Source organism: Gymnoscopelus microlampas, assembly GCF_963454915.1.
Source record: "Gymnoscopelus microlampas genome assembly, chromosome: 12".
NCBI classification, from domain to species: Eukaryota; Metazoa; Chordata; class Actinopteri; order Myctophiformes; family Myctophidae; genus Gymnoscopelus; species Gymnoscopelus microlampas.
This window is the reverse complement of record NC_139949.1, coordinates 34,352,018-34,366,243: the sequence shown is the minus strand read 5'-3', so window position 1 is coordinate 34,366,243 and position 14,226 is coordinate 34,352,018. Positions and strand designations below refer to the sequence as shown.

At 42.3% G+C, this 14,226-nt stretch overlaps 1 protein-coding gene across 4 annotated transcripts in view; it reads right to left on the bottom strand.

Moving 5' to 3' along the window:
- Window positions 1-356: 356 nt before the first annotated feature.
- larp1 (La ribonucleoprotein 1, translational regulator) overlaps window positions 357-14,226 on the bottom strand; it is a 64,869-nt gene continuing 50,999 nt past the window's right edge. The window contains exons 11-21 of one of the 4 annotated variants that reach the window (XM_084074932.1): window positions 12,679-12,839; window positions 12,111-12,203; window positions 11,053-11,379; window positions 8,936-9,059; window positions 8,445-8,650; window positions 7,439-7,545; window positions 7,166-7,323; window positions 6,489-6,633; window positions 5,969-6,078; window positions 5,733-5,860; window positions 357-4,564 (exon numbers count right to left, since the gene is read on the bottom strand). In XM_084074932.1, the coding sequence (XP_083931058.1) occupies window positions 4,349-4,564; window positions 5,733-5,860; window positions 5,969-6,078; window positions 6,489-6,633; window positions 7,166-7,323; window positions 7,439-7,545; window positions 8,445-8,650; window positions 8,936-9,059; window positions 11,053-11,379; window positions 12,111-12,203; window positions 12,679-12,839 (1,775 nt within the window). In that variant the 3' untranslated portion in view covers window positions 357-4,348. Of the gene's footprint in view, window positions 4,565-5,732; window positions 5,861-5,968; window positions 6,079-6,488; window positions 6,634-7,165; window positions 7,324-7,438; window positions 7,546-8,444; window positions 8,651-8,935; window positions 9,060-11,052; window positions 11,380-12,110; window positions 12,210-12,678; window positions 12,840-14,226 lie in introns of all 4 variants that reach the window. The other 3 variants (XM_084074933.1, XM_084074930.1, XM_084074931.1) reach the window with 3 other exon arrangements.

Sequence of the window (14,226 nt, the reverse complement as noted above, 5' to 3'; positions counted from 1 at the left end):
ACCACATGCAGTAAATAAGGCTGAAGTCCTTCTCAGCTGACCCTGGTTCAAATCTGACCAGAGGCTCTTTGGTGCATGCCATCCCCTCTCTGTCTCTCTGTTCACCGTCCTATCTGAATAAAGCATACAATGTCAAAAAAACAAGCAAGTATGGTCATATGTCCATTTACACCTGCTATTAACTTTCAACCTAACTTGCCTATTTTGTCAATGTTAAAAAAAATTGCGACAAGAGCCGATGGGAGTGGACACGTGAGCTTGTTAATAGTAAATGGACTGCATTTATATAGCCTTTCTCCAGTGTTTTACAATGCATTTCACATTCACCCTTTCACACACTAATGGCAGAGTGACTTTTGCCGTATGTTCACCCATCATGACATGCCAAGAATATTGACACAAGGATGGGTTCATGTGGTTAACTTGATCGTATAATGGTTCAGTTCCATGTTCAATACAAGGTGTAAAACGAGTGAAATGTGAGTGAATGGCAGATTCCCTATAGAAATGTGAATGTAGGAATATTGAGTGTATTGACATGGAAAATATTCACAACCACCAGAAACTATTACATCAGCTGGTTTCATCACGTCGTATGGTCCATCTAGATTCTCTGTAATTGTAGTTTTTACACACAACTAACAATTCCACTGCCTTTGTCTTGCTGGCATACAAATAACCACTCAACAACAGCATGTATTTGAGGTTTTTTTGTCCGTTTTATGTTTTTTTTTTCTTTATTAAGGAAAAGCATAATTACTACAAATTACAAATAACACTAATAGCGAATCACATCAGCCTACAAAGCAGATATTATGAATATTAAATGTTATAATACAAGATCTCATTCAAGTATTTTACATTTTTCCATTTTATATATTTTTTTTGTTCTGTTTTTCCTCTTTTTAATCTTTTTTTTCCTCGTGACAAGCCTAGGATATTGTAATGGTAATGAACTATTAACATGTTTTAATGGTTCATATACAGCTATTTCTTATTTATATGGCTTTATGGAATTTTGTCCTTTTCTTTTTTCAGTCTCCAGACATCAAGTTTGGCCATAATCCTCTGGGTCAAAACGCCAAACCCGAGATGGTTTCCGTCTCTGTCAGTCTCTCTCTCCTCATCACCCGTGTTCCATCTCTCCAGCATTCGACCATCAAGCCAAGTCCATTTTTAAACCGCCCGGCACCGTAAACCCAGCCCCCCCACCCACCCCCTGTTCAGTTCATAAAGGGGGGTCCGGGTTGTCCAGCAAAGACACTGCCCTTTGCTTAAAGAGAAGACAGTTAACACCCCGGAAAAAAAATCCTCTTTCCACCCGCCGTTCTCCATCCAAATGTAGGGGACGTTGGGGGGTGGGGGTGTGGGAGTGCACAGAGGTGATAATCACATTATGGGGAGGGAAGTGCATGAGCCTAGACAAGAGCACCTCCCAGTGGCCACCTGCCAGTTCCGCAGCCAAACACCAGTTCGCCAATCAAAGCACAGTGGGCATGACGGGACATGTGGAGTTTTTTCCTTTTTTTTGTTTAACCTCCATACACGCATTCTTTTGTGTATTTTAATTCTCAAATAAAATTATTCTTAGGGGGGGGGGGGGAGTGATTCGTCAATTATAAGTCTCTGGAATCAACCCGAAGCTCCCTGGAGTTAAGCCAAACAAGACAAGAAAAGCTAAAAAATAAAGTTAATTCTGGGTATCTCTTATAGAATCTTTTTGTTTTCCCCAACAATGACGTTTTAATAAAATAAAAAAACTAAAACAAACAACATGAACATGACAATTGGACATCCTAACACAAGGGAACAACCAGCTGATTGCCATTTTGCTGGAAATTGATCTTAACTGCCAAATAAAAAAAATTATACAAAAGGATCAATATCCATTAATTATTAATCATAAAGGGCTGGCAGGTCACAGGGTTCCTAGTCATTTTTTAACTTTCAAAATTCCATATTTTTTTAGATTTCAGCGAAATCTTTAATTCATGTGTATCGACACTCCATTTCCAACTTTTTCTGCGCTTCAAATGCTATCGTTTGCCCTACTTTCCTAGACTTTTCTGACTTGCATGAAAATTAAGCCCGATTTATACATAGTTACGCGTCAGTGTCATGTGCGCCACGTTGTGAGTTTGTCGATCTGCCATTTTCAGCGCGGGGCACTGTTTGTGGATCAGTTCATTTAAGCAAGCCACACCATTGTACTACAAAGTATAAATTATGCTAAAGCGGCGGTTGGAATTTAAATTCGGTTACCATCTCAGTGACACCATGCAGTCTGTAAACAAAATCCATTTAGATTCCAACGGGAATTTCTGTTATCTTCTGTTTAGCTAATGCGGATTTTGTTTTTCTTAGGATGAATGCCTGTTAATTTCAATTTTCCCTTTTGTTTTTCTTCTTTTGTACTATGTTCCCATTCCTGAAAGTCCATGGATGTTTCCACAAAAGCATACATTGACAGACACAGAGACAAACCCATCTCCATAGCATAGAAACACAGCAAATTGAAATTAAAAAGCATTAAAAGATAATTATACGAGACATAAAAAAAAAAAGGTTAAGAGTACGTACACATGTAAGGCGAATATATAATCTGTTCTATAAACAAGTTGCAGGGAGTTTGTAATAATTTCTCTTCATCTGTCAAATTCACATTTACATTAGTGGAGAAAAAAAAATAAAAAGAAAGAAAATCACTCGTCTATTTGATATCATCATCAGTACTTGTGTTCGGATAAGGATTAAATTATCCTTGCTAGGTTATTAGAGTTTATTTGACTCAACGGTTCACCGACTGGAACTCGGCCCGACTGAACAGAACAAAGTGTGTAGCCATCCCAGTCTTATGTTTAGTTGTCCGTTGGTCCTCAAACGGAACAGTTTCCACTCTCTGTGGCAACATACAGAGTTGTGTGTGTATGTGGGTTTCCTATTCAGCTTGATGATGTGCGTTGTGTGTGTGTGTTGTTATGTAAATAGGAGAGGTGGCGAGTGTTTCAAGGCCAAAGCTAGGCTGCGCTGCCAACCTTGGGCCTGGTTGAGCAGAACCTCGGCGGAGGTCAAAAAGCCAAAAAGCCCAAGTTCACCGAACATCTCTCCCAGAGCACCTAACAAACATGTCAGCCCCTCCTCTGATAAAACCTTGGTTTCTTCAAGTAATCCGGATTGGTTGATTCCAGTCCTGGTGCCGCGATGGTGGTCAGTTGATGGATGGATGTCCCAACGGATGGATGGATGGATGGATGCAAACTGTCCATAGGGGAGCGTTATAAAGGAGATCAGCGAGGAGGGAGGTCCGAGGAAGAGTGCGAGGGACGCCGTCCCCGTCCCATCCTTTCCTCCCACTGAAGTGTTTTTTTTTTTAAGCACGAGAAGCCACAACTTTCAAACACGAAGATGTAGATGTTTGACAGGGTTTGTAACAGACCATACGACACTTGGAAGACTTGGAAAGATATAGGCGACAGAGGGTGGAAAATAGATTTTTGGCAGACAGGGCGCAACCTAGTGGCCTCTGCTGGAAGTGGCGTTTGTGATGGCGTGTGATCTGCAAATGTCAATGCTGTACAATCGAGCTTAAGGTGGCGGGCACAACTAAGCAGTAAAACCATTAAAATAAGGCAACTTTCAATGATCCTCAATGTTCATACCAATAGATTAAAGTCTTAACTTTCTTTTTTTATGGTATTCTCTTTTTTTTCTCTCTCTCTCACATTTGGTTTTTGAAATATTTTCAGCATTTTTTTTCTCTTCATTTTCTTTTTATGTCCAGCCCCAAGAAGAAAAATCAAACGGTAATTTTTTTTCCCAAAAGTACTCGCTTCCAAATCATCACTCCCGCCAAGGAAATAACAACCATAAATCTTGAGATCTGAGCGAGGGAATCGCATGCCTTTGAGCCAGGAGAGCAGTGTCAATCTAAAAGAACATGGGGTCCAGTGACACGAAAGGAGGGTCCGCAAGCAGTCAGTCGCTGTCCTGACAACACCAACAAAAACAAGACTTCTCCCATGGCAAACAACCAGTGAAGAATGTGTCATGGTTTGCAAAATAAAATAAAAATAAAACATGTCCATCCATTTCTTCAACTTTCGTCTCATCAAGACATATAAGGTCTTTTTTTAATCCCCCCTCCAAAAAACAAAATGGAAGAATAGTATTACTTTTGCTTCCTTTTTCCTAAATCACAAGTTGTAATAAAGGGGGGGGGGAGGGTTTTCTGATGCTTGCACAAAGGGCTGGACCCCCCTCCCCCCTCCTGTGGCGCAGAAAGAGTTAGCGACTAGATGGCGTAGTTGTAGGGTTGATCTGTGCGGCCGATGGGGGGCGTTTGCGGGGGTTACTTCAGAGCCTTGGGATCCAATGGGGAGGCCGGGGCCTTGTTGTGGCTGGTGTTTTTGGCATCGTCCCTGGCAGCCTGGGCAGTGAGGGGGGCAGGGCTGGGGCCCGAGGAGCTGGCTTGGCTGTGGGGCCGGCTGGAGGGCAGGGAGGGGTGACGGCGGCGACCGTCGCCGCTCGACGAGTGCCTTCTGCGGCCTCCTTCCTCCATGGGGGCCTAGAACCCAAAGGTGACAGTCATTATCCGTTAACTCATTCAGTGCCATTGACGTCGCCGATGTCATGTTTTTATAAGACCAGAGTGCCAATGACGTCGCCGACGTTTTGAAAAAAAATGTTCAGAACCCAAGATATCATGATTTGAAGATTTGCTGCTCCATTCACTTCTTGTTTAACATCTTACTGAAAAAGGCTGTATCTCGCTTCCTAAGCACCTTTTTTTACAATGTATTTTTGGCTCTGGCACAGAGCCAAACTGCCAGAAATAAGTCAGGCACTGAATGAGTTAAGACCTGAGACTGATACTAAAAAATGTCTTGGTGTAAATCCTAACAGTTCTCTGATAAATATATATTGCTGTATCAGTAGTACTGATACAGCAAGACGCCCATATCAAAATATTTTGTTTCAGGGACACCCCGAAAGCAAAGATATAAGTAAAAAATGTGTACATTCAAAGATATGCAAATATTTTCATGATTTAAAAAAAATGGCAGATCTACAGCTCATAGCCCAGCACGAAATTACGCGCTCTGAGCTATCTGCTATTTTTGAATAACCAATATGTATTGTAAAATGATGATGTTTTAGACAGCAATATTGTTCCTGCTGTTCTACATACTGCCAACCAGGACAATACATCAAAGATTGAGGCTTTAACTTTTGCTTTTATATGAAATACCTGAGACAAATAAGATTTTATGGAAGATGCTTCTGGACGTGTTGCTAGTTCGACCACTTCAAATGCTCTAATCTTAAACATAATAAACGAAAATAGCCTATCTACAAGCACGAGCTTGTAGATTGGCTATTTTCGCTGAGCAACATGCTTCCATAGAAGACATGCTGGCTTCTATGGAATCCAAATGACTGAAATTATTCGTGGGGACTGAGAACTTTAATCCATGCAGTCATTAAAAGGTATCACTAATGGAAGATTGGACTTGCAGAATGTCATGCAACATTTAACTAAAATCACAATTAAATTAGCAACAAAACATGCAACGCAATCAAATGTAACCACAGAAATAAGGAATGCAGGGTCAATTTGTTGTTGAATTGTGTCAGCCAACTCGACCACATTTTAGTTAAAACCTCCACGCCGTGGTTAACTGAACTGAACAGAGCATTAACTGCAATAAACGCATTCAACACATTCCACTCACATCAATCCTGAAATCCTCCAAACGTTTGAACTTGCTCAGGTACTCCTGCAGCTTGGGATCAATCTCCATGGTCTTGGCTTTGGAGTATTTGAGGAAAGCCCAGAACTTCTCCAGTCCATAAAGCTGGCCTGTGTGAGGAGGAGGAGGACGAGGCAGAACACAACATTTTTCCAATCTGAAAACAACCTCTGTAGTCCATACATTCTATAATATTTCTTTGTGTGTGTGTATCTCACCAGCGTCGTAGTCCTTAACGGTCTCTTCCTGGAAGTCCTTGAAGATGTCCGGTCTGAACTTCCTCTCCAGTCCGTAGCTGTAGTACCTGAACAGGCACTCCAAACCGTACCTGAACACACGCAAATATATGAGGGATATTGTTTTGTGAGATTGATCTGAATAGAATTTTTAGTTGTTATTTTTAGGCTCTATATATATATACAAGCAATTAGAATTGTTTCACGTTGATTCATTTAAAATCTATTAACAAATCTATCGAAACAACTTGCTTTTCAATTAATCAAAAAAAGTAGTCTATAGAATAAACACTAATTAATAATCGATAGTTACAGCTCTAACCAGGACTAACCATTTTATAAAACAATGGTTCTTAAAGTGGGGTCCAGGGACCCTCAGGGTTCTAAATAGATCCTTACAGGTCTGTAACTCTGAAAGTTAAGGGGGTCATTGAAATTTAAAAGTTAGAGAACCACCTGTTCTAATAAAACATCATCTAAATGAGCAGGGTGGCTTCCGTACCTGTATCCTTCTTTTCCGTCCTCTACCACAAGCTGTCTGAACTCCTCGTACATCTTCCTGTTGAAGTGATCCCTCAAAAAGAATGACCAGAAGCGGAACAGCGTGTTCATTTCCTGTGATTGGCCGATTCCCAGCCGCTTACGCTCTGTTTGATTGGTAGAGAAGAAGATAAGCAGAGACAGTAAGTCAAAAGCTGGCTACGATAGGCTATGCACAGCAGCCATATTGGGAATGATTCTTGGGCCCCTTCTTACTTCCTTCACGGGTGTTACCAATGATACTAATTAAGGCTCTGTTCCATTTAGTGTGGCATAGTGGTTGTCTTATTTTCAAGGACCCCCATAACTCTGAGAGTGTACAAATGGAACTAAATGGACCCCTCTCAGAGTTACACACCCATCATAAGGGGCCATTTGGGAACCAAAACGGAGTGTTTCTAGAGAGACAACATGCACAATATCAGCACCCTGACCAGAATGGAACAGAGCCTTCATTAGTATCATTGGTAACACCTGTGAAGGAAGTAAGAAGGGGCCCAATTTCTTTCTAATATGGCTGCTGTGCATAGAGCCTATAGGCACACGTTTGTGTGTAAGTATAAAACAGCCTCAACTCTGGCACCTAGTGGACAGGTTGAGTTACCGTCAGAGGGAGAAGGAACAAGTGAGTGTGTGTACCGTTTAAGCAGCGCCGGCGGTACTTGTGGTAAACGTGTTGCGTGAAGCCGTTGTCCTTGAGCAGCTCGTGAGAGGGGTGCTGGAACTTGGGGAGGGACTGGGGCGTGCAGCCGATGTTCCCCAGGGCGGGGGTGCCCTCCGACGGGCTGGCGTTGGAGCTGAGGTGGGGTGAAATATGAGTTAAGTCCTGTCCAACTCAAAGCATGGACTGTGACGAAAGCAAAACCCAAGTGAAGAAATACCAACGACAGGGTTTGAGGATAATGTTCGTACCTGACTGAAGCCGTGCGGGACCTGTGCTCTCTCGAGTCCATCACCCAGCCAACGTGACACTCCGTGGGGGGGTTGGAACTGTGCCGGGTCTTTCTCTTCCTGGGGGTCTTGAGGGGTGGAAAAGGAACACAATCAATACATGTCCATGAGATGGCCAGTTAGTCCATATAGTCTAACGCTATGATTTACAGCAGGTCTTTGGATTGAATTCTATAGCTGTTGTTAGGTGTTAAATGCTTTGCTCAGGGACATTTCGACACATTGGCCGGGGGGGGGGGGGGGGGGGGGGCAAACCGTTGACCTTCTGATTACCAGATGGCCTCTCTACCCACTAAGCTACGGCCATCCCCAAGAGATATTACATCATTATCTATCATTACGTTGTATTTGAAGCATGGACAGGAAAATGCAATACAGCAAAAACTGAACCTATCAAATGAATCAGTAAGTCATTTCAGATCAGACATGCTCAGCCAGGGCTCTAGGCTAACTTTTCCACCTTGTGGCACTGGTGCTGTACTGTCGCTTTAACACAGAGACTCAGCATCGCTTGCAAATGACAATCAATTCTGAGACCTTGCAGATCTACAAGCCAACGTGTCGCAACGACTCGCATGTTAGTTTGCAGAAGATCTGTAGTTTCTATTTGGCTCGCGACACCAAATAAAATGTAGCAAACGTGTGTGTGGCAATTCAACTGAATTCCAAAACGTAAACTAGTAAATCGATATACGTGTGTCTTGTGTGCACATTTGATATTTTTGCCGCATGTACTCCCCATAATAGGGACGCTAGGGTTCATGTGGTTAACCCATTAAGACCCGAGTCAGATTCAAAAGACGACTGCTAAATCCTAAGTTTTCTGAAAAACTGCTATACTGTATATGGTCTCTGTCGGGTAGAAATGTCCAAAACTGTGTCTTTTCAGGATTCAAATAAGAAAAGGAAAAAGTGTAACAGGTCAAAATGGGCTTATATATTTCCCATGGTTTCAGGACATTCTTACCTTGGCGTCAACCGGCCGGCTCTCCTTCACCACAGGGTAGAAGCGCGGCGTATCGGTGGGGTCCTTCCGGTGAGGGGTGCGGGGCGTGCGAGGCGTGCGGGCACTGCGGTAGTTGGGCGAGTCAGGCACAGTAGTCGGGAGTGAGCGGGCTATCGTAGAGGGTTCAGGGGCACCGAAGAGTTTGTTTGCCAGAGCATCTGTGGGAACTGAGGAGAAGAGAGACGGAATTTATTCAGTATATATCGATCCAGCGGTTCCGGGTTCTTTTTTGATTATTTTTTGGAGGGCAAACGTTTTGCGTGATATAGGTATGTTGTTGCAGTTCAATTCGGTATACCAATAGGTTATACTGTATGTTAATATACTGTATATTTTCATCTGTTCAGTCATTTGTTGTGAAAAGTCTGTTCACTGTGCCTTTTCCTTTTCTGTTCACACAAAAGTCAAAGTCATAATAAAAAACAAGGTTTATGTTGATGATGCGTCCTTACTCTGCTGTGGCCGTGGGGGCCCTGGGGGGACCTCCTGGTCGGGGTCCACAGGGGGCTCAGGGGTCAGGCAGTCAAACTGTTCACGGCTTATCAGGTGGACCTTCTTGAAGTTCTCCACCTCTTGCTGTTGAGACGAAAACATCATGGTTTAAAAAAGATGACAATCAGGAGAACTAAATGCACACACAAGGTCACTTTGATAGTAATGGCCTTCCCGAGCCAGAGGTATTTGGCTCCTTGAGAAAAATAGCTAATTGAAGCACTAAAAACTTTTAAGATGACTAAAGAGAAGAATCTAAAATAATTTAAATTTACTGCTTTTAGACAGAAACCGTACCGTCACTTCTAAAGTGGAGAGCATTCTTTCTCATAAAAAAAAACGTATATATAAAAATGAAGCAACATGAAAATCTAAAGCACATAACGTAATGAACCGTGAGTGAACTTGAACACACTCAGAGCCGCACTGTGTATATAAATCCAAACGAAAACAAGACTTATGATAATTAAGCCACCGGAAGATGTAATTCAGGAGAAGACACCCAAGGGAGTTTCACGTGTGTAACAGACCTTTTCTGGAACAGTTTGGAGACCGAGATACAACAGCAGAACACGGCTGCCAGAAAGACCTTTTTAACCTTCATGTTAACCTTCATTAGGTACTTCTCTGCGGTGAGTGAGTGGAGCTGGACACTAGCAGCAGGTCTATATGAACAACACAACACCCAAGCAGTCTAAGGGCACCCTGAACATTCCAGCTGCTGGAACCAACTCATCACAACAGCACACACCTCATCACTTAGCTCCACCAGTATTGCCATGTTTTAACCACCTACCGCGGTTACTACCATTATGAATTATGATCATTATGATAACGCCACTACAGTAACTACTACCACCTCTAATAAATTACATCAACTAATAATAGTAATTTACTATTATTGTTATTAACATAGAACTACCACCACAACAACGTCAACAGCTGACTGTGCCATCCAGCATCTCCAATAGGGGTGCAATAGTCCAATAATCAATTTAATAGATTTTAAATTTATATTTTATTATGAATAAAATCACCGACTTTCAAAATAGCAAGAACAGCAGATCTACAAGCTCACAATTGGTTTCATAACAAGTTGTGAGCTTGTCGAACGGTTATTTTCGCTATTTTGTCAATTATATAAATAAAAAAATCACCATTTTGGCATAACAACATGGTTGATATATAAAAACGTTCCAAAAAACGTGCTTCTCGATAAATGTAATCGATAGAATAATCGCGAAGAAAATAATCAATAGCTGCAGCCCTAATCTCTGAGAACCACTCACGCATTCCTCCATGCTGAACCAAGTGTCCTCGGATCTTCCAGCGTTCATCTTTAGAGCTTTGTTTCCCCCAGAAGACCCGCCTGCTGGACCCCTCAGGCAGGCCGAGGCCTTGCCGGTGGGGGTTTATTTATAAACAAGGCCTTGTGTTTCCACATGTCGCTGGACGTGTGCCTGGCAGCACGTGTGACTCCACAAAGAGTGGCAACAATGCCACAATGGGCAGCGGTGGCCGCAGCACAATCATGTCCCTTCTCTCTCCCTGGACAGGAGCTTTCTGTTCTGTGAGGGTGCCATATCCAGAAACAGTCCTCCAATGAAAGAATAATATATCTGCTCATCATCTAGCCTTGGACAGAAACACCTCCAATGGGAGAATACACATAACATAGAAGCTGTCAGAAGAGTCCACTCGAATACTGGATCTGTGTCGACAGTGTGCCAAGCGTGACCTTGCTTACTTGTTTTCTAGACAAGCCAATGTGACATCAAAACTGTCCACCGAACTACTGATCTATAATGAACTCTTTATTGATGTTGATGTAATAATTTGTGAAGCCATCACAAAGCTAGTTTGGTATTCCCCGATGATCAATAATACAAATGTATTTCTTTTTATCTTGGGTTTGGGTCGGGTCTGGGCAAATGTGTGATCCCAACTCAGGTGGGTCGTTCGGGCTGGGTTGAAACTTTCAGGCCCATTGGGAACTCTAAAAATGTCTTAATCTAAATACTGGCTAAGATGTAAAATCAGCTCTGCTTGCACCAGACGATGATGGACAGGACCTCACCTTGATGGTGGCGTATTCGGGCTCGTAGGTGTCGTCCCACAGGTCCTGTTCGTAGTAGTAGAGCCCGTCGTTGATCACCCTGACCAGCTCGTTGGTCAGCTTGTTACGCGGAACGTGGTGCCCGGTGCGGTCGCCTCCCGGGTGCTTCCGCAGGTAGGGCGGCGTCTGAGTCACAATGAGGATCTTGTTGACGTCGTTGTCGTCGATCTCGCAGTCCGAGTCCTCGTCCGACCAGTCGGTGAAGGTGTTGCGCCGGCCGTCCATCTGCGCCATTTCCTCGTCGAACATGAAGTCTAGCTCCTCCGGCTCGTCCTGCTCCGCTCCCACCTGGGGGAGATAGGGGAAGAGAGAAGAGGAGGAGAAGAGAAAAGAGACGGCGAGGAAAAAAGAAAACAAAAAAAAAGTGGAGAAGAAAAAGGAGAAAGAAGAGATGAGAAGGAGTAGGAGGTTATAGGTGAGTTGTTCTTGCCGTCAAAGTACTTGGTAAGTAAGTTACTAAGGACTTAAGTTGATTTAAAGTAAATTCAAGCACAGTGTGTAGAATAAAGACAAACGTCTGCCAGGGGTGGAGGATGTAATAAATGGGACATGGGAGCCACCTGTAAATCACTTATAAGTAAACATTTGAGAAAGTTAACGTGCTAAAACCCACTTTAAGGATGAGAGCCGGTGCATCTCAGACAGGGACCACAGCAGCATAAAAAAGGAAATCTTAAAAACTTTGAATAGATGCAAAACAAGATAATTACTGACGTGTCAAATACAGTGTCTTCTTCAGAGGGATTTAATTAATATAAGTACTGTACTAGAGTATCCACATAGCTCTTCCCAGCTTTTCTTTTACCCTAATAATTATTTGGTAAGTGTGTTTGTTTAGCGGCAGCTCCCTTGCACCGTTTGTTAAATCTTTATCAAAACCAAATCGTTTTGCTATCCTGTATTGACGGTGGCGGACCTTTCTCCATCTGATATGATATCCCTCATGGATGCTATAGACTAAAGAGTCTCACTGTAAATATCCAGTTATGTAACCAAGGAAACATGATAGAAAGTAGTACCTTAACGACTGGGGTGGCGGAAGGGGCGGGCGAGGAACCTGCTTGGGGAACCGGGGAACGAGCTGGGTCTTCTTTCTCCTTCTGTTGCTGCTGCTGCTGCTACAAAGAAAGATGAGGCAGAAAAGAGAAGGAGGGAGTGTGTAAAAGTTAGACGGATCCCATACAAAGAAAATAAGATAAGGCCAAAGGAAGTAGAGTAGAATGTACAGCATTAGAGAATGGGTAAAGATTAAAGCAGTGAACCGACATTTGACACTGATCGAGATAATGAGCAGAGAGAGATTTGTTTGTGGCTTTTGTCTGTAATCTGAGCTAACAAACACCAACAGATTTACCAAACTCACACAGTGAAAGGCTGAAAAAAATATTCTCAGGGTGCTGGGTTAGTCTAAATAGCTGATCGACAAGCTCACAACGCATTGCAATGTGACAGGTTGTGAGCTTGTAGATCGGCTATTTACGAAAAAGAAGAAGAAGTTTCAGCTCTAAACCCAAACTACAAGCCTACTACTGTCAATTAAGAGAACAAAAGAAACACTGTGGTAAAACTAAATAATCTTCCTCTCACCTTGGGTCTGGCTGGAGATGGCCTGGGCCTCTTCTTCACTTCGATCCAGGACTCAGAGTCCAGGTCAGGGAGGCTGGCGGACAGGCCTTTGGGCATGGTCTTCAGGTTGGAGGTGTCCGAGTCCATCTTGGTCTGTTGCGGACCCAGGGTTTTGGAGGAACCTGGACCAGACAAAGGTGTGTTAGGCCAAAAGATTTATGTTCTGTTCAGACCAACAAATGATCACTTAATTCTTTGTGCACCGTCTTCAGTATCGTCTGCACATACTTCCTGGCCTTCACACATACAGGGTTTTTTGGGTGTTGTAAATCAGTGTCCTGTTTTATGTTCCTTGACCAAAAACAAATCCTGTTAGTTCATAGGCTAGGCCAAAATTTGGTACCACCTAAGACCGCAATTTTCTTTGTAATAGGTTGTTTTAGGGTCCATATAAATACTTTGAAAAGACTAGCTGTGCTAATGGTTTAGACAATCATTTGTTTATGACAAGCCTTACAGTATCCACACAGCAGGTTTGTGTGAGGTCTATTATAAGATGTTATGTGCCAAGATGCAATAATAAAATTTGAATCACATATTCATTCATACTGCGCTATGTTGTCAAATAATTGTATAAGTAATATGTTGTCTCACTGTGCTATCGTCAAAAAAAAGACATCAAAATGTCATCGAAACAAAATATAATACTGTTCTAATGTTATAAAAAATACAAAAAAAACATGCAATACTAAAATTAGAAAGAGAAAAATCTGAATAACAGTACAGTTTACCAGGTAAAAAGAAAATCTTATTATTATATAATAATTAGGGCTGGGACTTGATCATTTTTTAAAAATCTAAATAATTAGAGGCTTTGTAATTAATTAATCGCAATTAATCGCATATCAATATTTGACCTGAGAACATTTTTTGCAATGGATTTTGGAGTGAATCAATGAATAGTGAGTCCATAAGCTTAAGCAACAAAACATTGTTTATCTTTTTATCAAGACGGTACTTAACCAAGACCGACAAATCAGTGCAATCTTTGCCATAAAGTGCACCAACTTTAGGATACATTTCAGAGATTATGGTAGCCTTTATAAATTCAAGGACCTTCTGTAAACTCAACACTTCCAACCTGTTTTTGCTTTTTTTTAAAAAGTAAAACAAAATACTTTTAAGTAAATCAGAACAGTGGAAACCCTGACCATTAGAAAACCTCTCTCTGTTGCTTCAGAGGGCATAGCAGACTTTGTTGATTTACCAACAGCTATATTGATTTAAAAAATCAAATAAATTTGAGTCCAACTCTCTGAGTAACCTTGGCTAAAATAACTGCAGTGGGCAGTCTGTCTCACTGATGGTGGGCTCCTTGTACTCGGAGTCCGACTACCATCCACGCTAGCTGCAACATGTTTACCAAAGCGGTCTCATCGACGTCATTCATGTTTTCATGCCCTGCGCGCTCCAGTGCACTGACTGCGGTTTGTTGTTGTCTGACGACATGCACGTCGGTTGGTGCACCGGTATGATCGGTACGGCTGAAACTCGTCCAGTGAGAAATGT